The sequence below is a fragment of the Rhinoderma darwinii genome, chromosome 1 (genome assembly GCF_050947455.1).
Source record: "Rhinoderma darwinii isolate aRhiDar2 chromosome 1, aRhiDar2.hap1, whole genome shotgun sequence".
Taxonomy (NCBI): Eukaryota; Metazoa; Chordata; class Amphibia; order Anura; family Rhinodermatidae; genus Rhinoderma; species Rhinoderma darwinii.
Window position 1 is genome coordinate 406,242,728 of NC_134687.1, and position 27,896 is coordinate 406,270,623.

At 42.8% G+C, this 27,896-nt stretch overlaps 1 protein-coding gene across 1 annotated transcript; it reads right to left on the minus strand.

The window, feature by feature from the left end:
• Positions 1 to 11,830: 11,830 nt before the first annotated feature.
• On the minus strand, positions 11,831 to 21,347 carry THTPA (thiamine triphosphatase). The gene is made up of 3 exons (XM_075852744.1): positions 21,142 to 21,347; positions 13,822 to 14,367; positions 11,831 to 12,473 (listed from the first exon to the last, which is right to left on the minus strand). Exons 2-3 carry the CDS (start codon positions 14,363 to 14,365, stop codon positions 12,373 to 12,375), a joined length of 645 nt encoding a protein of 214 aa, XP_075708859.1. The 5' UTR covers positions 14,366 to 14,367; positions 21,142 to 21,347; the 3' UTR covers positions 11,831 to 12,372.
• Between the last annotated feature and the right edge of the window lie 6,549 nt (positions 21,348 to 27,896).

Here is a 27,896-nt window from a genome sequence, read left to right on the forward strand (position 1 = left end):
TGGAAGCGACGATGCCCGTATTATACCAGGACAACACTTCCTAGCAAAATTCCCCAAACTGCAAAGGTGAGTGTGGACCAAAAAGGGGATAAGAAAGGACACCATTTATCAGTGCGACACTGGCCTGTGCAGAAAGGATTACTCCACAGCGTAACACACATCTATGGATTATTTTATTGTTTTTTTTAACCCCATTATAATACCACCTGACTATGCCCCTGATGTACTCTGCCCGGCTTACATGTACCCCCACATTATAAATGGAAACACCAGCAATACTCAAACAAAACTACTACCAAGCAAAATCTGCCCTCCAAAAGCCAAATGGTACTCCCTCCACTCTGAACCCTACTGCGTGCCCAAACAGCAGTTTACTTCCGCATATATGGCATCGCCATACCCGGGAGAACCCTTTTAACAATTTTGGGGTGTGTGTCTCCAGTGGCATAAGCTGGGCACGACATATTTGCCACTTAAATGGCATATGTAGGGAAAAATATTAATTTTTAATTTGCACCATCCGCATCGGATTCATTTATGGGAAAGACCTGTGTGGTGAAAATGCTCACTACACCCTTAATAAATGCCTTGAGGGGTGTAGTTTCCAAAATGGGGTCACTTTCTTTTTATTATTTCAAATCTGAGCCATGCAATTGAGAACCAATACTTTGTAAATCGCCAAATTAGGCCTCAATTTTACATGGAAATGAGAAAAAGTTATCTAGATCTACATTTTCTTTGAAAAAATTTAGATTTTCCTTTTTCACGGCCTAATTCCAATAATTTCTGCAAAAAAACCTGTGTGGTCTAAATGCTCACTATACCCCTAGATAATTTCCTCAATGGGTGTAGTTTCCAAAATGGGGTCACTTGTGGGGGGTTTCCACTGTTTTGTCCCCTCAATGGCTTTGTAAATGTGACATGGCCTCTGCATTACTGCTAAATTTGAGCTCCAAAAGCCAAATAGCGCTCTTTCCCTTCTAAGCCCTGCCGTGTGTCCAAACAGCCGTTTATGCCTACACATGGGGTATTGTTTTACTCGGGAGAAATTGCTTTACAAATTTTGGGGTGCTTTTTCTCCTTTAGTCCTTGTGGAAATGAGAAAAAAAATAGCTAAACCTACATTTTCTTTGAAAAAATGTAGATTTTAATTTTCACGGCCTATATCCAATAATTTCTGTAAAAAACCTGTGCAGTCAACATGCACCACAAGAGCCCTTCAAACCTAACATGGTGCCTAAAACATATTCTAATAAAAGTAAGGCCCCAAAATCCTCTAGGTGCTCCTTTGCTTCTGAGGCCTGTGCTTCAGTCCAGTAACACGCTACGGCCACATGTGGGATATTTCCAAAAACTGCAGAACCTGGGCAATAAATATTGAGTTGTATTTCTCTGGTAAAACTTTCTGTGTTACAAAAAAAATGGATTCAAAATTAATTTCTGCAAAAAAATATGAAATTTGTAAATTTTACCTCTACTTTGCTTTAATTCCTGTGAAACGTCTAAAAGGTTAATAAACTTTCTAAATGCTGTTTTGAATACTTTGAGGGGTGAAGTTTTTAAAATAAAAATAAAAGGATGTTCAAAAAACGATGCCAATCTAAAGTAGACATATGGGAGATGTTAATTAGTAACAATTTTGTGTGGTATAACTGCCTGTCTTACAAGCAGATATATTTAAATTGAGAAAAATTCACATTTTTGCAAATTTTCGCTACATTTTGTGGTTTTCACAATTAAATACTGAATGTATCGAGCAAATTTTGCCAGTAACTTAAAGTCCAATGTGTCACAAGAAAGCACTCTCAGAATCACTTGGATAGGTAAAAGCATTCCGCAGTTATTACCACATAAAGTGAAACATGTCAGATTTGAAAAATGAGACTCTGTCAGGAAGCTCAAAAGTGGCCAAAGCGGGAAGGGGTTAATTCAAAGGGGCTTGTTCAAAATAATAGCAGCGATGGGTTAAATTGGTGAAGTCATTCATTCTGTGGAATAACAGGTGTCCGTTTTGGCCCTTATTTAGGGTAGGAGGGTGGCAAATGTTGCACATGTTGGTTATAGTGCATTTCCTTCTGAAATACTGGGGAAAATGGGTCGTTCCAGACATTGTTCTGATGAAAAAAGTCCTTTTGTTAAAAAGTTGATTAGAGAGGGAAAAACTTACAGGGAAATGCAGCAAATTATAGGCTGCTCAGCTAAAATGATGTCAAATGCCTTGAAGTGGCAACCAAAACCTGAAAGACGTGGAAGGAAGTGGGGAACTACTGTTCAAATGGATCAAAGAATAGCCAAAATGGCAAAGGCTCAGCCAATCATCACCTCCAGAAAGATCAAAGAAGATCTGAAGTTACCAGTGAGTGCTGCTACAATCGGAAGACGATTAAGTGAAGCCAAGTTACCAGCAAGAACTTCCCACACGGTCACGTTGTTGACAAAATATCATGTCCTGAATATGTTAAACTTTGCCAAGGAACACATTGACGGGCCAAAAGAGAAATGGTGCAACATTTTGTGGACTGATGAAAGCAAAATTGTTCTTTTGGGGTCCAGTGGCTGCAGACAGTATGTCAGATGACCCCCGAGCATTAAATGAAACCCACAGTACACTGTGAAGACAGTAAAGCATGGTGCTGCAAAAATCATGATATGGGGATGTTTCTCATACCGCGGTGTTGGGCCTATTTATTGCATACAAGGGATCATGGATCAGTTTGAAATGTGTGTTTCAACACGACAATGACCCAAAACACACCAGTAAGAGAACATCTTGGTTACAGACAAACAAGATTGAGGTAATGGAGTGGCCAGCCCAATCCCCTGACCTCAATCCCATAGAGAACTCAGAAACAATGGTTATGACAGTAAATTTTAGTTCAATAACGTGAAATCTGAAAACAAAATTCAGTTTATATATTACATTTTGAGTTTTTAATGAAAAATGCTGGCACTGCTATTTTTTTGAACAGACTAATATTCCTTTTTACTAGGTAGGTGGGTGGGTGAAAACCCGTTCCCATCAGGACGCAGACGTATTACACATAGTACTGACACCCCATGTACTATTCACAGCACTGACCCCTATTCATCACATTTATTTATTATTTATTTTTATTACATTATTACACAGTTCTGACACTTTCATACATACATATTTCTTTTTTACCATACATTCACACCCTAGCACTACACTAACACTGACACTCATACTCATTTATCGCACACTTGTGAGCACTTAGTTCGCCACTCCCCTCAAGACTAGTGGGAGGGGCTATCACTATTTAATGCACACTCCTTCTGCAGCATTCTTTGACCCGTCTGCGTCCTGATGGGAACGGGTTTTCACCCACCCACCTACCTAGTAAGTATAGCCTTTTTTGTGGTTTTGATGATATCTATGTCCCATTTTTTCTGTTTGTTTTTTAAAATTAGGAACGTAATATTCCTTTTTGTTTACTTTCTGTAAAGGATTAATTCCATCTGGATACATTTTATTAGGCCCCATGCACACGACCGTAGATTTTGTCAGTAATTGCCGACCGCAATTACAGACCCATTCATCTGTATTGACCATGGACACCTTCCTGTATGTTTGTGGGAAGGTGTCTGGATCATAGAAAGCCTCCACAAAAGATAGGACATGTCCTATATTTTGCTTTTTACAGACCGTGCTCCCATACTTTATACGGGAGCACGGGCTGAAAATGTGGGTGGCTGTATGCATCCGCCAGCGACCGGCTGTGTCCGTAATCACGGGCATGGCCGTGTGCATGAGGCCTTACTGTTTTGATTTGGAATTGAATGTGTAGTATTTCCAGTGCATTTGCATTTAGGCAAATAAAAGTTATAATGATTTTGCGCTTTGTTTTTTTTAAATTCACTGCTATATTTTTTGAACACTACTGTAGTTGCACACCCTGCTGTTTGTAGTAGATCGTTGTAGTTCGGCAGTCTGGTTGGTGATTTCAAGCATGATGAAAAGAGATTTTGAAAAGTATAGCGGAGCACGTCTGACTTGCTTGGCCCCTAGCCATGTCTCCGCCACAGTAAAAGCATTTTTGATGCCTCTTATGTGTGTCTGGCTGCCTCTAACAACTGAGCACCTGACATTTTGCTTCATGAGTGTATGTGCATGGGACATTCTAGAGATGTTTGAAAAACACGCATTGGACCATTAATGAGACAAGCTTTACACATTATTCAGCTTGACAAAACTAGGGTAAGGCTCTGCAGGGCAGCATTGGCGCGGACACAATGTGGCCAAATACCATGCCAAAATGCTGTGGTTGTCAAATTGCTTTTTAATAGTCTTGAGGGGGAAAACTGCTGGTTTCCTGCAAAATCATGCCGTCATAAGGGTTTATTCATTAATGGCCGCACAATTTTGCAGGTATGGAGTTTTCCTGTCAACACTGCATGGCAATTTGACAAATGTGCCAAACAGCATGCCGGCGTGGTTTTCAGCTACGTCAATACCCTACGGGCCACACAGGCATTGACTGTCTTCTAATGACTAGACTGAAATTGACCTGGGTTTAGTTGTTTTATAGGGATAACCGCAGTGACCAAAAAACCGGTTTGCTCTTTGGGAGGTTTTTTTCTGGTTGATTTAACTATTTGGACCCTTTGGCCTGATTATTTGTGATTCAATTTGCCTAATCCTCCATATATTCTATTAAGGAAACCCATTTCACCTCGGTCATTTGGACTTTGCAGTTTTAGTCTATTAATACTGTGCTAACAATTTTTTCCCCAAACTGAAGAACAGTAGTATAGCTGGGCCGAGCGTTCTTGGTTTTACTGGCTAGAGAAGGCTCAGACACGGGTTCATAAAGAAGCATTGAGTAGAGTTGTCCACAAGGAGCACGTCACTACATCTTGAGAATTTCTTGATCAGCTTGAAGGAAGACTTCACAAATCTAGGCATGTTGGTATCACATATTGACTGCCTGGCACATAGAAATGTATAAGCTATTCATAATTTTCTTGCTGTACTTGTAAGGTGCGCCATTCTTTTTATTAAAACATCTTTCTATATATTTCAAAATGTCTTCTTAACTTGTGCACATTAATGACGTCATACTTACCACTATCAAGTTTGCCAGTAGATCATACACCCAACTATTGTAAGAGGATTACACATACATAGAATTCTCAACCCCACCCTAACTTTTCTTTACAACTTAATAAAATGACAATTTTATTTTCATTTCTCTCAAGTCTGCCACAAATAACTATGGTCACTATGCTTGTAACTTTTTCTTGCATATTATCAAAGCTATTAGATTATTTAAGAAGCTGGCACTGGCCCATATCGCAGCTATGTTGATATTCTTTTTTGTGCTCACATCTATCTGTCTTGGCTTCTTCTATCCTGTGACCTGGGGGTGTCAGCATAGCGGGTCAACAATGCTACTCCTATATCCCATGAAAGTGTGAACTGCAGCAAACAAGGTACATTTTCTAAACATTTACCACTTGAGCACTTTTCTAACTGCCATTGTTCTTCCACGGATTTATGTACAGGGTGGGCCATTTATATGGATACACCTAAATAAAATGGGAATGGTTGGTGATATTAACTTCCTGTTTGTGGCACATTAGTATATGGGAGGGGAGAAACTTTTCAAGCTGGGTGTTGACCATGGCGGCCATTTTGAAGTCGGACATTTTGAATCCAACTTTAGTTTTTTCAATGGAAGAGGCTCATGTGACACATCAAACTTATCGAGAATTTCACAAGAAAATTTCACAATGGTGTGCTTGGTTTTAACGTTACTTTATTCTTTCATGAGTTATTTACAAGTTTCTGACCACTTATAAAATGTGTTCAAAGTGCTGCCCATTGTGTTGGATTGTCAATGCAACCCTCTTCTCCCACTCTTCACACACTGATAGCAACACCGCAGAAGAAATGCTAGCACAGGCTTCCAGTATCCGTAGTTTCAGTTGCTGCACATCTCGTATCTTCACAGCATAGACAATTGCCTTCAGATGACCCCAAAGATAAAAGTCTAAGGGGGTCAGATCGGGAGACCTAGGGGGCCATTCAACTGGCCCACGACGACCAATCCACTTTCCAGGAAACTGTTCATCTAGGAATGCTCGGACCTGACACCCATAATGTGGTGGTGCACCATCTTGCTGGAAAAACTCAGGGAACGTGCCAGCTTCAGTGCATAAAGAGGGAAACACATCATCATGTAGCAATTTCAGATATCCCGTGGCCTTGAGGTTTCCATTGATGAAGAATGGCCCCACTATCTTTGTACCCCATACCATCAATTTTTGTGTTCCAACAGTCTTGGAAGGATCTATCCAATGTGGGTTAGTGTCAGACCAATAGCGGTGGTTTTGTTTGTTAACTTCACCATTCACATAAAAGTTTGCCTCATCACTGAACAAAATGTTCTGTGTAAACTGAGGGTCCTGTTCCAATTTTTGTTTTGCCCATTCTGCAAATTCAGTGCGCCGATCTGGGTCATCCTCGTTGAGATGCTGCAGCAGCTGGAGTTTGTAAGGGTGCCATTTGTGAGTAGCTAATATCCGCCGAAGAGATGTTCGACTGATGCCACTCTCCAGTGACATGTGGCGAGTGCTACGCTGTGGGCTCTTGCTGAATGGAGCTAGGACAGCCACTGATGTTTCTTCATTAATGACAGTTTTCATGCGTCCACATTTGGGCAAATCCAACACTGAACCAGTTTCACGAAACTTGGCAAGCAGTTTGCAAACTGTAGCATGAGAGATAGGTGGTCTCGTAGGGTGTCTTGCATTGAAATCTGCTGCAATGACCCGGGTACTGCGTTCACCAGACATCAACACAATTTCTATCCGCTACTCACGTGTTAACCTCTGCGACATGTCAATGGCTGTAAATAAAGAGAAGCTTGTAAATAACTCATGAAAGAATAAAGTAAAGTTAAAACCAAGCACACCATTGTTTTTCTTGTGAAATTCTCGATAAGTTTGATGTGTCACATGACCCTCTTCCCATTGAAAAAACTAAAGTTGGATACAAAATGGCCGACTTCAAAATGGCTGCCATGGTCAACACCCAGCTTGAAAAGTTTCCCCTCTCCCATATACTAATGTGCCACAAACAGGAAGTTAATATCACCAACCATTCCCATTTTATTTAGGTGTATCCATATAAATGGCCCACCCTGTATTATCCCCACAATCTTCTGAGAAAGAAATGCCTGCTTCAGAACAATTTAGTCTAATGGCATACAGTGCTTACTGGACATATTATTCTGTTCATATCTTTCATACACATAATAATTTTACATGGCTTACTAGCGGTAACTTGATATTTGTTGTCCCTGCTTTCCTCTGATGTATGTCAGGCCGGATGTATTCGTTGCTGTATTGTCAAGATCCATTAAAAAGTATGTACACCTTTGCAAGTAAAGCAATGCATCTAATAAATAGCGAAGCAAATGGTCTTGATTGAAAATATCCGTTTTGTGTCTCTAGCTTCTATACAGATCTATAAACAACCTTTATGTAGTCTTACTTCAGTTTATATATGTATGTCATAGTCTTAGGGGGGAGGATATGGATCGGGCTGACACTTCACTCTAATGGACGGGATCAGTGATAGTTCCAATCCCAGCTATGTAACTGCTTAGATGCTGTGGTCAATAGCGACTGCGACATCTAAGGCTTCGTTCACATCTGCGCCAGGGCTCCATTTAGGGGTTATGTCAGAGCTTTCCATGAGGAGAACCCAGGAACGAAACCCTGATGGATCTGTCGCCATTTAAATCAATGGCGATGCAAACAGAAACCTATGGTTTCCATTTGTTTCAGTCAGTGTTCCGTTCATGGGTTCCCCTGACGGAAAGCTCAGACGGAACCCCTGAACGGAGCCCTGATGCAGACGTGAACTAAGCCGTTACAGAGAGCGCACCCAATCACCCCACTGTGACAGGATCGCTGTGTGCATATGGGCTGTCAAGGCATCCTGGGGTCCTAATGAAGACCCCTGTGTGTGCTATCTTGGTCCTATTATAGAGGCTCTGTCACCACATTATAAGTGCCCTATCTCCTACCTAATCTGATCAGCACTGTAATGTAGATAACAGTGGTTTTTATTTTGATAAACGATCATTTTTGAGCATGTTATGAGCAATTTTAGATTTATGCTAATTAGTTTCTTAATAGACAACTGGGCGGGTTTTAACTTTTGACCAAGTGGGTGTTGTGAAGAGAAGTGTATGACGCTGACCAATCAGTGCCCAATCAGCGTCATACACTTCTCTCCATTCATGTCCATTTGTACTCAGCAAAGCGTGATCTCGCTGTGCTGTTACATACACCCACATTAACTTTACTGAAGTGTCTTGAGAGTAAATAGACATCAAGTTAACGTCGGTGTATGTGACATTTCAGCGTGATCACGCTGTGCTGAGTACAAATGGACATGAATGGAGAGAAGTGTATGACGCTGATTGGTCACTGGTCAGCGTCATACACTCCTCTGTACAACGCTCACTTGGTCAAAAGTTAAAAAATGCCCAGTTGTCTATTAAGAAACTAATTAGCATAAATCTAAAATTGCTCATAACTTGTTCAAAAATGATCATTTTTCAAAATAAAAAAACACTTATCTACATTACAGCGCCGATCAGATTATGTAGGAGATAGGGCACTTATAATCTGGTGACAGAGCCTCTTTAAACTCTGCTATAGCAGTGTGTTGTACAAGCAATCTAAGGGTATGTTCACACGGCAGCGTCCGTAACGGCTGAAATTACGGGGATGTTTTCAGGAGAAAACATCCCCGTAATTTCAGCCGTAACAGCATGTGCAGGCGGTTGAACGCCGCGTCCATTACGGACGTAATTGGCGCTGCTTTTCATTGGAGTCAATGAATAACGGCTCCAATTACGCCACAAGAAGTGACAGGTCACTTCTTTGATGCGGGCGTCTATTTACGCGCCGTCTTTTGACAGCGGCGCGTAAATATACGCCTCGTGTGAACAGACAAACGTCCGCTCATTGCTTTCAATGGGCAGATATTTGTCAACGCTATCGAGGCGCATTTTTCGGACGTAATTCGGGGCAAAAACGCCCGAATTACGTCCGTAATTAGTGTGTGTGAACATACCCTTCCGATCGCATGTTCTAGTCCCCTAATTAGACGGACTTTAAAAAAAAAAAAAAGTGCATGGATGACATTTGTTCAAATCTCATCCACTTTGCTACTACTGTATTATGCTGCTGATTTTCCGCAACAAAATCTGCTGTGGAAAACCTGCAGTATTTACGCTACGTGTGAACTTAGCCTTATAGTGTATATAATATGTAAATATTCCAGCTGTGTTAATCATGCCTAATTCACATGACCGTGTTCGGTCCGTGATATACGGTCCGCACGTCAGCAGCATTTCCCAGACCGAACACAGTGCAGGAATGCTACTAGCATCAGTTATGTACGATGCCAGGAGTCCCTGCCTTGTGGGAAAACTGTCCCGTACTGTAAGGGTATGTTCACACGGCCAAATTTCAGACGTATACGAGGCGTATTATGCCTCGTTTTACGTCTGAAAATAGGGCTGCAATACGTCGGCAAACATCTGGCCATTCATTTGAATGGGTTTGCCGACGTACTGTGCAGACGACCTGTTATTTACGCGTCGTCGTTTGACAGCTGTCAAACGACGACTCGTAAAAATACAGCCTCGTCAAAAGAAGTGCAGGACACTTCTTTCAGACGTTTTTGGAGCTGTTTTCTCATAGACTCCAATGAAAACAGCTCCAAAAACGAGTTGGTAAAAAAATGAGTTGGTAAAAATGCGAGTTGGTAAAAAACGTCTGAAAAGCAGGGTCTGTTTTCCCTTGAAAACAGCTCTGGATTTTCAGACGTTTTGGTTGACTACGTGTGAACATACCCTCAACATGATTAAAGTATGGGACAGTTTTCCCACAACGAGTAAGGGACTCCTGGCATCGTACATAACTATGATGCTAGGAGCCCGGCTCCCTACACAGTGTTTGGTCCGGGAAATACTGCCGCCATCGGGACCGTATTTCACGGACCGAACATGGTCGTGTGAATAAGGCCTAACGTCCTGATCAGTGAAAGGGCTAAAACGGTATATGATACACAAAGCCTAAGGCCGGGTTCCCACAGGTCGGATACGCTGCGTAAAAACTGCAGCATATCTTACCTGAAACCCGCAGCATCTGCTGGCCGAAAAACCGCACCACATTATGGAAAGCAGCGCTGTGAAAAAAAAAAGGCCCATCATACTTACCCCCTCCCTCTTCTCTGCGCGTAGTCCGGTCTCCCTGGATGACGTGGCAGGCCATGTGACGCTGCAGCCGGTGATTGGCTGCAGTGGTCACATGAGTTGCAGAATCATCCCAGAAGCCCGGACTGCAGGAAGGAGAGAGTTCTGGGTAAATATGATTTTTCTTTTTTCTGCTTTGCGATGCTAGCTTTCTGTTGCGGGTTTTGCATCGCTATTGAATTCAATAGGGGAAACCCGCAACAGTAAAGCAACGAAAACACAGCATAAATTGACATTCTGCAGATTTAAATTACGCACCACAGGGCAATTAACATTTACGCTGCGTCTTTTTTCCGCAGCGCGGGCATGAGATTTCCTAAATCTCATCCACTTTGCTGCTACTGTAAATGCTGCAGAATTTCCGCACAGAATTCCGTTGAGGAAATTCAGCAGCGTTTACGCTACCTGGAAACCCGGCCTTCGGGTAACTTCACACGCGCCACATAGCACCATAATTTTGCTGTGTGGCTAATTTCCACTCCAACTTGTTTCACCTGGTAGCCGCCATGCGGCCAAAATTCACATTGCAAGACTGCAGCAATTCACGGTAAAGCACGCAGTTTTGTGGAGCGGTAATTAACAGCACGTCAAAGAGGCACAACGCGACTGGAATATTTATATATACTATAATAGAGTACCATTTTAACCACTCCCCGCCGCAGCCATCTGGCACATGTAAAGTTACCCTAATTCAAGTCCTTTTTTAAAAAAACCTCTGCAAGTTTTAGATTTGTTCTCTGTTGCTTTCAAGGCTTAGGAATACTCTATGTCCTCGGGAGCGATTCAGGTAATAGTGAAGAACAGAAGCACCGCGCTCATAGATTCCAAGGGCCTAATTCATGCTGCAAATGTGTGTTTATGAGGTGAACCTTCCCCGGGACATTCTATTCTAGTATGATACCTGATCGTTGCTTACAGTCCTCTCCCTTCTGCTACATTTAGCTGTGGCATGTAGAGTAGTAAGTGTCATCTATGGCTATGCAGCAGGGTCTGTGTATACATCTCTGCTCCATCCACAACTTCTAGTCTTGGACCTCGCTGCACACCTCCCATGAAAGAACAATCTTGTTAGGCTATTAGGAGGAACTAGGGAGATCGAAGGTATTGAGCGAGGAGAAGGCAGCGGATTTCAGACAACTTAAACACTGATCAGCGCTAAGTGAAAGTCAATATGCACAAGCGGGAAATCAATGCAGGGCAGAGAAGGAGACTGAGGGAGGGTGTGAGCGGGAGAGACTGAGTGTGTGGGAAAGACTAAATGAGATGAAGTGACACAAGGTACAAAAGATACATTATGTATATGATTAGCATTTCATGGGACTGTATACAATGGATCTATAGTGTCCAGCGTCGCCAGCTATTTATAAAACTTAGTCGTCTCCAATGCCGATCACATGATTTTCTGCATGGCGAACTCACATGCAGACAGAGGAGATATGCTAGAATAGACCCGGCCATTAATTCAAGAGATGGCAGTGAAAATGAAGAAATAATCTTGGAATGAATCAGTCTCATCTGACACCGAAGACAAAAATCAAGTATAAGCTTTATTTACCAACTTAGAAAGTAGGAGAAGTTCACCAGGATTAGACACGCACGATACAGTACTATGTGCTAGGTTCAGACACACATCCATCTATACTTAACATATACATTGTCCATTACAGCATTCTCTAAAATAGAAGAGAAAACTATCATATGATTTAAGTTATCTTCTTTTACGTTTTTTTTTTTAAATCTATCTCTTCAGCTATTTTAGATATGTAGCAGAGCTAAAAGATTTTCTTGTCTTTACAAACCATATATCCAATCAGGACACTGGTAAAGCTGGGTGACATAGTATTTGTGCTGACGTTAGTCAGTGCTGTTTGTCACTCAGCTTTTCCAGAAGGAATTATAATAATGAATGGCCGAATGACACTTTTTTTAAAAGCTTGACAGAGGATGTGATTTTAGGTGAAAATGGTTGTAAACTTGCCTGGCATATATATATCCTAGACTACACATGCAGCGTTAAATACAATACAATGGAGTGTCTAGTAGTCGGTTCCTGAATTGGTTCATGCGAGGGTCAAATTACATGCGCTTCCAACAGTTTCCTGTAGTGATCAGCACGATTTATCTGGAGAAACGTTGACACTTTGCCCTGGACTGGAGTCTCCCGGAACACTCCTGCAATAGGGAAAGACACTTCAGCTTACCAGATGAATAGTCATACAATCAGAACTGGCACATACACAAATAACGGATACTTTGGCTCAGACTTTTTATCACTTAAAGGAAAACTTTATATAGTTGGCTTTTTCATTTGTCACTGAGCATTAAAATATTTTAGACACCCTAATGAATGTCTTAATTGTGTTGTTTAAAAAACAGCAGCCCAAAAAGGTTAGCAAACAAAGGACATGGAGCGTGGGTGACAACGCTGGATCTCCGCACACAGGTGGAGATCTAGCATGGTCACTCACATCAATTGGGAGTGCCCGCTGTCAGGAAGACTACCATTGCTGCCAGGGCCCAGTGCTTGATCATGTATTTTTTTTTAATACTGTTTTGATGTAGAAGCATTGTTGCACCCTGCATTCTAATTCCCTTCATTCTGGCAGTAAAAAAATGAATAAATAAGAATGTGATGTGCATTTTAGGCACTATAATGACATCTTATAGTGGGGATTTGCTGCAGTATATAATGTCTCATATTTTTTTCTCCCTTGTATATTTTAATTTAGTAAAAATTTGCCTTTTTTTCTATTTAAAGAGGTCTGGACAGTAAGGTGCACTCCAATCGTACTGCAAAAAATCTAAAAATTATTACAATTTTTAAATTATCGATAAAAGGGGCATTTCCATCTAAAAATGTTATGGTATATCGCAGCACCGCTCCAGTCACGTGAATGGGGCTGTGTTGTAGTTCCCCTAAACAGCGGGTGGCCAGGTGCGTTGTCGTACAAATAAAATCTGAGGAGGAGCATTCTGAGGAACGAGGGCATCCTTGCAGTTAGACCACCACGGATGAGGCAATTATGATAGCGGACTCCACAAAGGATTACAATCCTAAAATGGGGTTTACACAATTATAGTAGAACAGCTTGGAGAATGACCATTTACAAACTACAATTCAATAAATGATGACTTTCTCCCATGACCTTCATGACATCGCCCATTTCTGTTATTCTCCTGTGTTGCTGTCAGAAAGGATTTGTAGAAACCGTATTACCGGTAAGACTCTACTTTTCTCACCTCTATGATAGAACTACAGGAGAAAGACAGAAATAGGTGCTGTACGACTAATTTTTATAAATAGACAATTAAATCTTACCCATGAAAAACAATACATTGTAATTTATCATATTGGGCATTTGCAATAGGAAATTATTATATGTAATATTTGAAATTCTGTGAGTTCTGGTTTTGCCCACTGTGAGTTAAAGAATCTAGACCCCCCCCCCCCCCGCCCCCCCGCCTTATTGGAGAGCAGTACTTAAAGTGTTTTTATGTGCCTATCCCAAATTGGTCTTACCTAGTTTTCTACAGATTTCTTCCACCTTCTTAAGAGCATTTTCAACTTCTTTCTGTGTTTTTACGAGGACTTCCACTTCACCTACTGCAAAACCAAAATCTGCTTCATCGAGGTCTACAACTACTTTGATATCTGAGTTTTCAACAAGAGGCAACTGGAATCTGCGCCTGCATGTCACAAAGCTGGCAAATACATTTAGTCCAAAAGATTCTATGTTGAGTGGACAAGGGACACCCAGCTCTTCACTCACTCTGCAAAGAATATCCTCTTCAGAAGTAAGCTCCATGTATTGTGTGGAAGCTCCATTAAGGGCTCTTGCTCCCCGTTGTGGTGGGTGCTTTAATTCCCAACTGTCTTCCCTCTTCCGCAGCCACATGTCGTTCAATGTCAGGCGCAGATCAGGACTATCATAGTAAGAGTCTCGAAAAGTTATCTCCTCAATCAGCTGTGCTCCTAGTACACCCAGTCTCTTCTCTACATCTGGTCCTGGGACAAACTTGCATTCCACCTCAATGGGTCCAGGTAAATCTGACGAAGGTGACATTTCTGAGAAAATAAATGTAGAGTGATGTCTAAGCAGAAGAATCAATGTGCAAGCAATGAAACGGCGGCGTACAACTGTGTGTAAAGGCACAAGAAAGCATTTATAGTGAGAAGGAACATGATCACAAGGTCTGCATAAACCAAACACTCTGTATTAGAAAGCTATATTTAAGCTGTGACATTCATCTTTTCTAAACCCATATCCAAAAAATGAAAAACCTTTAACACACATAAGTTATTTGATCACATAGCCCGTTATATACATTGCACTTTAAAAATACATTCTTTGTGCCAAATAATCAATTTTCTGCTAGTAACAAGCGTCGAGTCATTACCCAATGTCACAATATAAATTTGATAAATAGTAACATCAAGTCTGTCTATATAGATTTTTTTATGTCATGTATACATTTTTTTATGATGTTTAGGGTTTACTTGTTTGTACTAAATGGGATTGCGTAAGCAAGCTTAGGAGTGATTTTCTTATAAATTAAACCCAGGATTAGATCTAAAGTGACGTAGTAGGCTCATTTTGATCTCCTCGGTTTAGTTTCGGCCTTAAAAACGCATCCACGAACTGTGCTAAATCTTCCGTCTGAACAAGGCCTTTGGGCACACCGTTGTAATTTTAATTTTTTTTTATAAAAAAACAATTCTGGCATGCTACAATGCTTGCCGTATTACGGACAGTATTTTCCCTTAGAAGTATTGCTTATGGAGGCACCATATATTGCCACATGGCATGCCTACAGTGGCGGATTAAGTAGACCATAAGCCCTGGGCTGTTCCACAAACTTGGGCCCCCCTTCCCCACCGCCGCTCTGCTGTGTCTATAGTGAACACCACCTTTCTGTGTGATTCCCCTTGTTCTTACATACTGACAGTCTCCAACCATCGCTGACTGTATCACACTGTGTAAGGCCACATCCTCTTGACAATGGGAATGGTAACACGCATTTGTCTATTAGTCCCAGGTACACAAAGACTTTATGTGGAATACAAAGATTTCCTACAACAGACGTCAGGAGAGGGGACAGATCCTCTATATATCCAGTGACTCACAGTCGACGTCTTCTCTATTGGGAGTCATTCTCTTTTCTTCTCCATCTGACACAGACCGTTATGTTGACTTCTCCTGATGAGACATCTTTGCTCCTCGCTTCTGCAGCAATTTCCAGCCTCTATAGAAACACAAAAATTCATACACCAGACCCAGGCTCATACATTAACGGGGTTGTCCGGGCACGAGACGGTTTTTAATACTAATGACCTATCCATATGCCCGGACAAACCCTTTTACTCAGACTAATAAATTCAGACCCTAGACTGGATCATAGAATACAAACATGCCCCAGACCTTCTAAACTATTGCAGTCCCCAGACCAGACACCCCAAAATAAATATAGACCCCAAACAAGCACCCTAAATAGACCCCAGAATAAGCACCCTAAATAAAGACCGCAGGCTAGACCCCTAAATACTGACCCCATAAACTAATACAGACCCCTAAATACAGACCCACTAAATACAAACACCAGATGCCCTAAATACAGACTCCCTAAACATACAGACCCCTTAAACTGATAGACCCCAGACCTGACCCCCTACACTAATAATGACCGCAGACCTGACTCCCTTAATACAGACCGCAGACCAGACCCCCTAATCTAATACAGACACCAGAACAGCCAATTAAAGACCCCTAAACTAATACAGACCCCCTTAAACTAATACAGACCCCCTAAATACAAACACTAGACCCCTTAAACTAATACAGACCCCTTAAACTAATACAGACCCCCTAAATATACATACCCCAGACACCTTAAACGGATGGACCCCAGACACCCTAGATGCAGACCCCCTAAATACAGACCCCCAAACTCTTTAAACAAATCCATCCCCTTATACTTACTTAGCAGCTCACCTCACAAACTTCTCTCTGGAGTCTTGCTGCTTTTCTACGTGACACACAATGCAGTTTTGTTGCGGTTTTTGCTGCGATTCGCGACAAAACTGCATTGTACTTTGGGCGGACATGGCCCCGGACGGCCGCCCAAAACGCCCTAATGATCATCCGCCATTGCGTGCCTACTGGTCTGAAATATGGTCCTTAGTCATGTCTGTGTGAATTTGAAGGTTAATACGGTGTGTAGATCATAGGAATTCGTTGCTTAACCCCTTAAAGGAACAGTGTCATCACAAATTTATTTTTCATATGTTAAAGATGTTAGTGCTTTATTAAAAACGTTTATATTTATTTGTGTGTTTGTGTTTTACTTTTTCTTATTTTTACACTTTTTCTTCCCTATGGGGGCTGCCATTTTTTGTTCCATTTCTGTATGTGTCGATTAACGACACATACAGACATGGAATACGGCAGCCACAGTCCCATAGGGACTGCAAACGGCTCCCGTCCCATCCACTTCTGTGTACGCCGTCTGTGTGGGAACTGCGCATGCGCCGCTCCCACACAGTCCAATTTGAAATTGGCGCCGTCCGGCGCCATTTTCCTGTGGACCGGAAGTCGCGGCCGGACAGTAAGATTACTACTTCCGGTCGCGGCTTCCGGACTTGTGCACTTGGACCAGCGGCAGCAGACGGAGCGGACGGGCCGGAGGGAGCCGCGGCGGCAGGAGCAGGTAAGAGATTTCAATGTATGTTCGTGTTTGTGTACGTTTACTATTGTATGTTAACCTTCTACACTGTGTGTTTGCTCAAAAAATGGCGACACACAGTGTAGGAGGTTAGACCGTTCAAACCCCTCGTTTATCCCGGCACTAGTCAGGATAAAGGAGGGGGGGATGCTGAGAGCTCACTAGAGCGAGGGCTTTTTACCCAATTTTGCAATGCTGCAATTTTGGGAATAGCTCCATCTAGTGACCAGCAATGGGAAATATTATAAATTAGAATCTAATTTATAATATTTCCTGACTCGTGAAAAAAATAAAAAAAATTTGAACAATGTTTAATCACCTACACACTAAATGTTTAATAAAAAAAAACAAAACATGTTTTTCTGGCAACACATTCCCTTTAAAGAGGCTCTGTTACCAGATTATAAGTGCCCTATCTCCTACATAATCGGATCAGCGCTGTAATGTAGACAACGCTGTTTTATTTTGAAAAATGATCATTTTTTAGCAAGTTATGAGCAATTTTAGATTTATGCTAATTAGTTTCTTAATGACCAACTGGGCGTGTTTTTACTTTTGACCAAGTGGGCATTGTGAAGAGAAGTGTATGACACTGACCAATCAGTGACCAATCAGCATCATACACTTCTCATTGTTCCAGCCCAGCTTCTTTCACTGCACAATCACACTGTGCTGTGGATCATGCTGGGCTGGAACAATGAGAAGTGTATGACGCTGATTGGTCAACCTCATACACTTCTCTTCACAACGCCCACTTGGTCAAAAGTTAGTCATTAATAAACGAATTAGCATAAATCTAAAATTGCTCATAACTTGCTCAAAACGATTGTTTTTTTAAAATAAAAAACACTTATCTACATTACAGCGCCGAACACATTATGTAGGAGATAGGGAATTTATAAATCTGGTGACAGAGCCTCTTTAAATAGGCTCTGTGACCAGATTTTGCAACCCCTATCTGCTATTGCAGCAGATCGGCGCTGCAATGTAGATTACAGTAACGCTTTTATTTTTAAAAAACGAGCATTTTTGGCCAAGTTATGACCATTTTTGTATTTATGCAAATGAGGCTTGCAAAAGTACAACTGGGCGTATTTACAGTAAAAGTACAACTGGGCGTGTTTACAGTAAAAGTACAACTGGGCGTGTATTATGTGCGTACATCGGGGCGTTTTTACTTCTTTTACTAGCTGGGCGTTAGGAATGGGAGTGTATGATGCTGACGAATCAGCATCATCCACTGCTGTTCGTTAACACCCAGCTTCTGGCATTGCAGACACACAGAGTGTTCTCGAGAGATCACGCTGTGACGTCACTCACTTCCTGCCCCAGGTCCTGCATCGTGTCGGCACCAGAGGCTACAGTTGATTCTGCAGCAGCATCAGCGTTTGCAGGTAAGTAGCTACATCGACTTACCTGCAAACGCCGATGCTGCTGCAGAATCAACTGTAGCCTCTGGTGCCGATGTGTCTTCGCTCGTCAGACACGATGCAGGACCTGGGGCAGGAAGTGAGTGACGTCACAGCGTGATCTCTCGAGAACACGCTGTGTGTCTGCACTGCCAGAAGCTGGGCGTTGTGAAGAGAAGTGGATGATACTTCTCGTCAGAACGCCCAGCTAGTAAAAGTAGTAAACACGCCCAGATGTAACGAACACAATACACGCCCAGTTGGACTTTTACTTTAAACACGCCCACTTGGACTTTTGCAAGCCTCATTTGCATAAATACAAAAATGGTCATAACTTGGCCAAAAATGCTTGTTTTTTAAAAATAAAAACGTTACTGTAATCTACATTGCAGCGCCGATCTGCTGCAATAGCAGATAGGGGTTGCAAAATCTGGTGACAGAGCCTCTTTAAGGACACGGACAATTTTGACCGAGGACAGAACAATTTTTTTATATTTCCCTCTTTGCATCCCGACGCTCATAACTTTTTGTACAACGTAGTCGTATGAGACTTTGTTTTTTGCGGGACGAGTTATACTTTATGTAGGTAGCATTTTTTGGTACAAATACATTATTGTTTAATTTATATAAATTTTTATTTGGCGAAAATGCAGAAAAAAAAGCAGTTCCGCTGCAGTTTTAATATTTTTTTGTTACAGCATACACTGATCATAAATAATGTTATACATTTGTTGTACAGTTTGTTACGGTCGTGGCAATATCAAATATGTCTATATTATTTCATGTTTTGTGACTTATATTGATAGTTGAAAAAGTTTATTATAAAAAATGGGTATTTCTGTGTCGTTTTTTTACTCTTTTTTTAATTTATCATTATTTATTTTTTTTACATTAATTTAACTTTTTTTTTAAAATCCCATAAAGGGATTTTTCATTTTTATTTTGTAACTGTAATGTACTGGCATATATCTATATGCCAGTACATTAGCCTGTGTACTGATTGTACACAGGCAGTTGTTAGGGCATAACTCAGTATGCCCTAACAACAGGAAATATGTTCAGACAGCCCTGGGGTCCTTCAATGGACCCTGGGCTGTCTGGCCATACAAGTTATGGGCTTTGATCGCGTCAGAGATTTTCTGTGATGCGATCAAAGTGCAGTCCCCTCTCCTTGAACGCCGCAATCAGCTTTTATCGCGGCATTCAAGGGGTTAACGGCGGAGAGATGTTTCTCTTCTCCCCGCCGTTAGAGCGGGGCCGTAGCTTTGTATTACAGCTGTTGCCCCGCTCTCGATCGCGTGCAGAGACTGCTGTTACTGAGAACGCTCGTCCTAATGCGCGAAGTACCCGCCGCTCAGGACGAGCATTCTCGTCCTGTGTCGGCAACCAGTTAATATGCCAAATTATATCTTGGTCCATATACTTCAATAAGTGATTTCTTTGTGTAACTGAGCATTTTTTAGAGATTAGTAGGACAGTAAAGGGGGTTTAACACAGAACAATTATCGTGCAGACGAGCGTTCACATAACGCTCGCTGACGATAGTTTCCCTGTGTAAACAATCTCATCGGATCGTTTTAAAAAAGTAAATATTATCGTTGTCGGCAGCACATCTCCCTGTGTAAACAGGGAGACGCGCTGCCGACATGATAATAATGTATGGGGACGAGCGATCGGAGTAATGACAGCTCGTCCTCATCCATAGCGCCGTGTAACAGGAGCAAGCGAGCGCCGATCAACGATGTCTAGTTGATCGGTGTTTGCTGTACCGGCCGAGTGTCCGCCGGTGTAAAAGTGCCTTTAGTCCACTTCAAAACTAGCTGAATGCTCTGCTGATCTAATACCAATGCTCATTCTTTGGAATCACCCATTGCAACTGGAAAGTTTTGCTAAGAGGGTGTGAGGTGAAAGAGTCCAAAGAAGCACAACAGCAAAATTATTGTTATTACAACACAAGCCCGGCCAGCTACCATTTTGGAAATGCCCCTTTAAGTTTAAAAAAAAATGAACAGTGATATTGTTTTTGTACCTAGGCGAAAATGTCGAAATGGCACTATTTTGCTCCATAAAACGTGATTCCTTTTGTGCTAATCTTGACACAATAAAACAGCTCTGTGCCTTATTTTCTCTTTCAGCGTTTTTGGTACAATATTTACTCATTGGGATTGCAAAATATTTTATAGGGTTCCAACATGGTGCCGCAGAGTCTGGAATTAGAATAAGGTATGAATGTCTAAGTTACAGATTGCTCAGTATTTGAATGGCCATTGGTGGCACCTACTTGGGTTGGCACTACACTTAAAGTGTAGCTAAACATTTGACAAACTTCTGACATGTCATAGTGACATGTCAGAAGTTTGGATTGGTGGCGGTCTGAGCACGGAGACCCCCACCAATCGCTAGAACGAAGCTGCAGAAGTGCTCGTGTGAGCGCTCAGCCTGTTCGGCTGATTCCGGAAATTGGATTGAGCAAATACTGCAGACAAATTGCTCCCTCCCTGGGGAGATCTAGCTAGATCCCCCACCCCCATTTATTTCTATACAGCATATATAGTCAGGGGCTGATGACTGTGTATGCGCTCCCAATGTGAAATCCACAAGACCTAAGGGGTGTTCTATTTGGAATAAGTAAATTCCAGGTTTGCCCTTGGTCACTCTGTCTGAGGTCAGCAATTCTGTTCTTGACCAAAAGGCTGCAAATGGATACATACCTGCCAGTGTTTGTGAAGGGGTTTGCAGTGCGCACGTCTATGCTCCCCTTGTAGATACAGTTGTTGGTGTTTTTTTTGTTTCTATAAATTCACAAACCAAACCTGAACTCATAACGCAGGGAATCTGCAGCCAAAGCACATTGCTCACGAAGAATACAGCAGTGTGTTTAGTTGCTGGGGGAGAGAATATGGTTGTGCTCCGCTCCAGTTGGCTGATTTAGAGACTTCCCTGCTATGCAGTGTCTGATGGGATTTGTAGTTGTTTTCCCACAAAACAAAACTAGACTGACGAAGTGGAAAACTACAGGTGCCAGAAGTCTGTGTTTAAACAGAGCATGCTTTTTTAAAGGAAACTACTGTCCAAGTGAGACACTGATCAGTTTAAAAGGATACACATATGCTTGATAGAGGAAAAGTATTTAAATAAAAAATGACTAAAGAGAAAAAAAGAACTTTGTACTGTTCGTATTTAGGTATAAAATATAATATGGGTCTTTAGCAAACAGTTTTGTCTTGGATAATGGCCATTTTTCCTCCCCTAAAAGATAGGTTGAAAGAATATAAATTTCCTATGAAACAAATAAGGAAATATGAGAGTAAATATGCTTATAATAGTTATCTGAGATTAATAACTAGCGATCATTTGTTTCTGACCAAATTATATATATATATATATATAATATATTTTCTGTAAACTTATATATGCAATCTCAACAGAAAGACACTGCAATGTCAAAGTGAAAATAAATCTCTACAAAGTAGTTTATTGTCATTAGTCATTCAATCTGTAAAGCAGTTTCCACCAGACATGATTATATAAAAAATGTGATTGTTGGGGTCTCACCACTGGGATTTTGGAATTCCCACTAATCCGGAGAACAGGGATCCTTGGTCCGTGTTCCTGGCAGAGAAGTGGGCGCTCATGTGAGGTCACTAGCATTAAACGGAATATGTGGTAGATGTTTCTGTACTTTCCATTCACTTTAATGGCGAGTGACTGCTATTGGTGGTGCGCCAGCAGGTAGACTAATACTGATCACCCTTTTAGAGCATTACTGGTTGATGTACCTTAGAAATATAAGTAAGTATTATTCCTCTTTAAGTCCGTATTTAGCACATAGTAGTATAAAGCAGTGACAGATTTCATTACTGTATGACTTTTATAAAATACCTTTAATTTACTACAGCGCTTATACATGAGCTGCAGCTAGCCTCGCCCTCCCACTGATGATTGACAGCTTTCTCCCTATTCTGCGCGTAGAGAGAAAGCTGCCACCCGCCGCTGATTGCATAATGTTTTAGGTACCACAGTATGGGGAGAAAGCTGTCAATCATCAGTGGAAGGGCAGTGCTGGTCACAGGTCATGTATACACGCTGCATAAAGTGAATACTATAAAAACTACTGATCATTTAAAAATAAGATAGCGATAAAATTTAGGGTCTCTGTCACTACTTTAGGCTGCCCTCAGATAGGGCAGCATAAACCTGGTAACAGATTCCCTTTAAAATACCACCCTTGGAGCAGGGGCGTAACTAGGAAAGACTGGGCCCCATAGCAAACTTTTGACTGGGGCCCCCCCTCCCCTGGGTGTCACACAACCCTCCCTTGTAGATAACGCCATACAGCCCCCCTGTAGATAACGCCATACAGCCCCCCTGTAGATAACGCCATACAGCCCCCTCTGTAGATAACGCCATACAGCCCCCTCTGTAGATAACGCCATACAGCCCCCTCTGTAGATAACGCCATACAGCCCCCTCCGTAGATAACGCCATACAGCCCCCTCCATAGATAACGCCATACAGCCCCCTCTGTAGATAACGGCATACAGCCCCCCCGTAGAGAACGCCATACAGCCCCCCTGTAGGTAACGCCATACAGCCCCCTCTGTAGATAGCGCCATACAGCCCCCCTGTAGAGAACGCCATACAGCCCCCCTGTAGAGAACGCCATACAGCCCCCCCTGTAGAGAACGCCATACAGAGTCCCCCCCTGTAGAGAACGCCATACAGCCCCCTTTGTAGATAACGCCATACAGCCCCCTTTGTAGATATCTACAAAGGGGGCTGTATGGCGTTATCTACAGGGGGGACTCTGTATGGCCTTATCTACAGGGGGTCTGTATGGCGTTCTCTACAGGGGGGCCTGTATGGCGTTATCTACAGGGGGGACTCTGTATGGCGTTATCTACAGTGGGGGCTGTATGGTACTATCTACAGGGGGGCTGTATGGGGCTATCTACAGAGGGGGCTGTATGGCGCTATCTACAGAGGGGGCTGTATGGCGCTATCTACAGAGGGGGCTGTATGTCGCTATCTACAGGGGGGCTGTATGGCACTATCTACAGAGGGGGCTGTATGGCGCTATCTACAGAGGGGGCTGTATGGCGTTTTCTACAGGGGGGCTGTATGGCGTTATCTACAGAGGGGGCTGTATGGTGTTATCTACAGGGGGCTGTATGCATTATCTACAGGGGGGACTCTGTATGGCATTCTCTATAGGGGGCTGTATGGCGCCAACGCCATACAGCCCCCCCTGTAGAGTACGCCATACAGACCCCCTGTAGAGAACGCCATACAGAGTCCCCTGTAGATAACACCATACATCCCCCCTGTAGGTAACGCTATACAGCCCCCTGTAGGTAACGCTATACAGCCCCCTGTAGGTAACACTATACAGCCCCCCCTGTAGGTAACACTATACAGCCCCCCCTGTAGGTAACGCTATACAGCCCCCCTGTAGGTAACGCTATGCAGCCCCCCTGTAGGTAACGCTATACAGCCCCCCCCTGTAGGTAACGCTATACAGCCCCCCCCTGTAGGTAACACCATACAGAGCCCCCCCTGTAGGTAACGCCATAGAGCCCCCCCTGTAGAGAACGCCATACAGCCCCCCCTGTAGGTAACGCCATACAGCCACAACCCCCCAAAAAAATCCGACCTACAGTGTGTCCTACAAAAGACATGTATCCCCTATCCACAGGATAGGGGATACATGTGTGATCGCTGGCAGCGATAGGGAGAACGGGGGACCGAAAGTCCCCCCAAGTTCTCCATAACTAACCTCTGACTTCTGGAGTCTGCGCAGCTCAATAAAAATGAAAGGAGCGCTGGTCACGCATGCGCACAAGCGCGACCGGCGCTCCATTCATTTCTACGGAGCTGCCAACACAGACCCCGGAAGTCCGAGGTTTGTGATGGAGAACTTCAGGGCACTTTCAGTCCCCCGTTCTCCTTATCAATGCCAGCGATCACACATGTATCCCCTATCCTGTGGATAGGGGATACATGTTTTGTTTAATGGCAGAGCGGGGAGATACCTCCCTGCTCTGCCGTAGTGTTCAGTGGCGTCGCGCTATAGCGGCAGCTAGCGGAGCCTCCGGCCATGGTGGGGGCCCGTGCCGGCGGGCGACACGGGCCCCCTCATGCCGCGGGCCCCGTAGCAGCCGCTACGAGGCTACGGCGGTAGTTACACCACTGCCTTGGAGGCAAGACTTAAAGGGGTTGGCCAGGAAAAAAATATTTTCTAAAAAGTGTTCCCCAGCCTTGGTTTGCTTTCCCTAAAACCCCCTACATACCTTCTAACCAGTTCCTGTTTGATCTCAATCGTCACTGCTGCTCTGTTTGTTTACATCCCTTGCTTCAGGTCCTGTCTGTTTCCTGTCTTGTAACCCACCATACCAATGATCCCTTGCTGCATCTGAGGAGACAGCTTATATCCCCCTTCCTCCCTCCACAGCATCTCAGCTATTTGCATACTGCCATGCCCCTTTATGTTCACAGGTCATTCCTTGCTGTAATTACAGTCACCCAGCTCCCTGCAGTCAATAACACCCAGTAATAATCACACAGGGGGATGGGGGCTATATACAGGGATGATGAGGGTTATATACAAGGATGATGGCGATTCTACACAGGGATGATGGGGGTTATACGCAGGGATGATGATCTAATACACAGGGATGATGGAGGGGGTTATACACAGGGATGATATAACTCCATAATACCTGCGGTGCCCCGTGCGGGAACTGTGAGAGAGGGGGAGGGGGCATGTACTAGCAGAGACGACATTCCCTGTCTTTACTCAGCCCGCACTTCCGGGAGAGCAGAGACACGGCGCGTCATCAACTAGATTTACAGGCAGGGAGTCGGGCGTATGTTTCATGAGCTCTTCAGAGCTCCATCTCTGGCCCCACTACCTAGTTCATGACGCGCCGTGTCTCTGCTCTCCCAGAAGTGCTGGCTGAGCAAAGACACGGAACATCAGAGGTTGTGCAAAATGTACGCTTGGTGCAGTCACGTGACCGCACATTAGAACTAAGTAACGCCACAAGATATAAACAGACATTATATTAGGAAGTTAATTGTACATGTCACTATAAGGTAAAATAGAAATAAAATGTATTCCTGGACAACCCCTTTAAGTATATGCTATTAATATGTCTTTTAGGCCCTGATCAATCATTTATACCATTAAACTCAGATTAAATTAGGCCATGTTCACACCTGTGTCGGTTCATTCCGTTGTTCTTTTTCATCAAAGGAGCAGAACAAGGGAATGCGGGACGCAATGGTTCCATTGCAACATGGACACCACCAGCGAGCGACACAGAACTTATTGACTTTAATGGGTTCCGTCGGCTTTCCGTTGGGGTGTCTGTGGCTTTACCAGAAACAATAGAGCAGCATTCTGCCGGATCTGCGACAGAGGCCCTAACGGAGCCTCCAACTCAGATGTGAACAGGCCTTCACAGCCGAGCATCAACCGCAAAACCCCCATGGTAGAATATTAGTCAGGAGTAAACATCAAGGAGGGACAAACAGAACAAAATAATTCTCGACTGTAAGCAGATACGTTCGGAATAATTTCTTTTTGGCCAATAATTATCTAATGTCTACGTTCAGCTTAAAGAGAACCTGTGACCGTCTAGTTGCATTATCACTTAACGCTGGGCTAGTATTTATGATACAAAGTTTTTTAAAAAGCAGTGTACTTGCTATATGCTAAAAAAAAAAAAAAAAACAATAAAAGGCTATATAAGTCCACAATTGTTAAAGTAGTTCATGAGTGACCTGGAAAGACTGGTACTACTATAAATAACTATCCATGCTTTCTCTCTCTAGGTTTCAATCAAACTGAGGTTTTCTTTCTGCTCTTGAGGAGACCAGACCAATGTCTGGGCCGTCACCCGGATGACATCAGCATTTTGGAGTTGATTATCAAGCACTGCACTGTCAGCTACTGTGACCAGCTCCTGCGGTAGGCTATTCCATAGAGTCACAGTTCTCACAGTAAGGGTATGTTCACACGCTTAACAAAAACTGTCTGAAAATACGGAGCTGTTTGTTGAGCAACTCGCGTTTTTCGTGGCGTTTTCGGAGCTGATTTCAATAGAGTCTATGAAAAACAGCTCCAAAAACGTCCCAAGAAGTGTCCTACACTTCTTTTACGTGCTGTATTTTGACAGCGACGCGTAAAATAAAGGCTCGTGGGAACAGAACATCGTAATTCCCATTGAAAGCAATGGGCAGATGTTTGGAGGCGTACGGGAGCAGTTTTTTCAGGCGTAATTAGAGGCGTAAAATGTCCGAATTACGTCTGAAAACAGTGCGTGTGAACATACCCTAAAGAAGGCTTGTCGCCTCTGCAGATTGAACCTTTTTTCTCCAGACGGATGGAGTACCCCCTTGTTTTATGAGGGGGTTTTACATGGAACAGGATTTCACCATATTTTTTGTATGTAACATGAATATATTTATATAAGTGAATCATGTCCCCCCTTAGCCGTCTCTTTTCAAGGCTAAATAGGTTTAATCTTTCCTCATAACTTAGATTCTCCATGCCCCTTATTAGCTTCGTTGCTCTTCTTTGTATTTTTTCCAACTCCAGGACATCCTTTCTATGAACTGGAGCCCAGAACTGAACTGCATATTCTAGATGGGGCCTCACTAATGCTTTGTAGTGGTAATATTATATACCTGTCCCGCTAGTCCATGCGTCTTTTAATACACGACAATATTTTGCTGGCCTTTAAAGCCGCTAATTGACATTGCATGCTGTTATTTAGTCTATGATCTACAAGTACACCCAGATCCTTCTCAACAAGTGACTCTCCCAGTCTAGCTCCCCTAGGACATATGATGCATGCAGGTTGTTGGTACCCAGATGCATAACTTTACATTTATCTACATTAAACTTAATTTGCCAAGTGGACGCCCAAAGACTCCGTTTGTTTAAATCCGCTTGCAATTCACGAACAACTTCCATAGACTAAACAATACTACATAGCTTGGTGTCATCTGCAAATGACTATTTGGTGTCATCTACAAGTGCTATTAATCGCATCCTCTATATCATTAATAAATAAGTTGAATAATAGTGGTCCCAGCACACAACCCTGGGGTACACCACTTATAACCGGGGACCATTCAGAGTAGGAATCATTGACCACAACTCTCTGCATACGCTCCTTGAGACAATTCTCAATCCAATTACAAACTATACTTTCTAAACCTATAGTCCTTAATTTACCCATTAGACGTCTATGAGGAACAGTGTCAAATGCCTTTGCAAAGTCCAAAAACTATATCCACAGCGGCCCCTCTGTCTAGGCTTCTGCTCACCTCTTCATAAAAACAAATCAGGTTGGTTTGACAGCTTCTGACCTTAGTAAAACAGTGCTGGCAGTCACTTATACTATTTTTTGTCACATAATCCTGTATGTAGTCCCTCAATAGCCCCTCAAACGTTTTC

Excerpts from the sequence above, each read along its gene's own strand:
- THTPA (XM_075852744.1), bottom strand. The coding sequence starts at position 14,365 with ATGTCACCTTCGTCAGATTTACCTGGACCCATTGAGGTGGAATGCAAG. Across the intron at positions 12,474-13,821 it reads AGAAATCTGTAGAAAACTAG|GAGTGTTCCGGGAGACTCCA; the intron begins GTAAGACCAATT and ends TCCCTATTGCAG.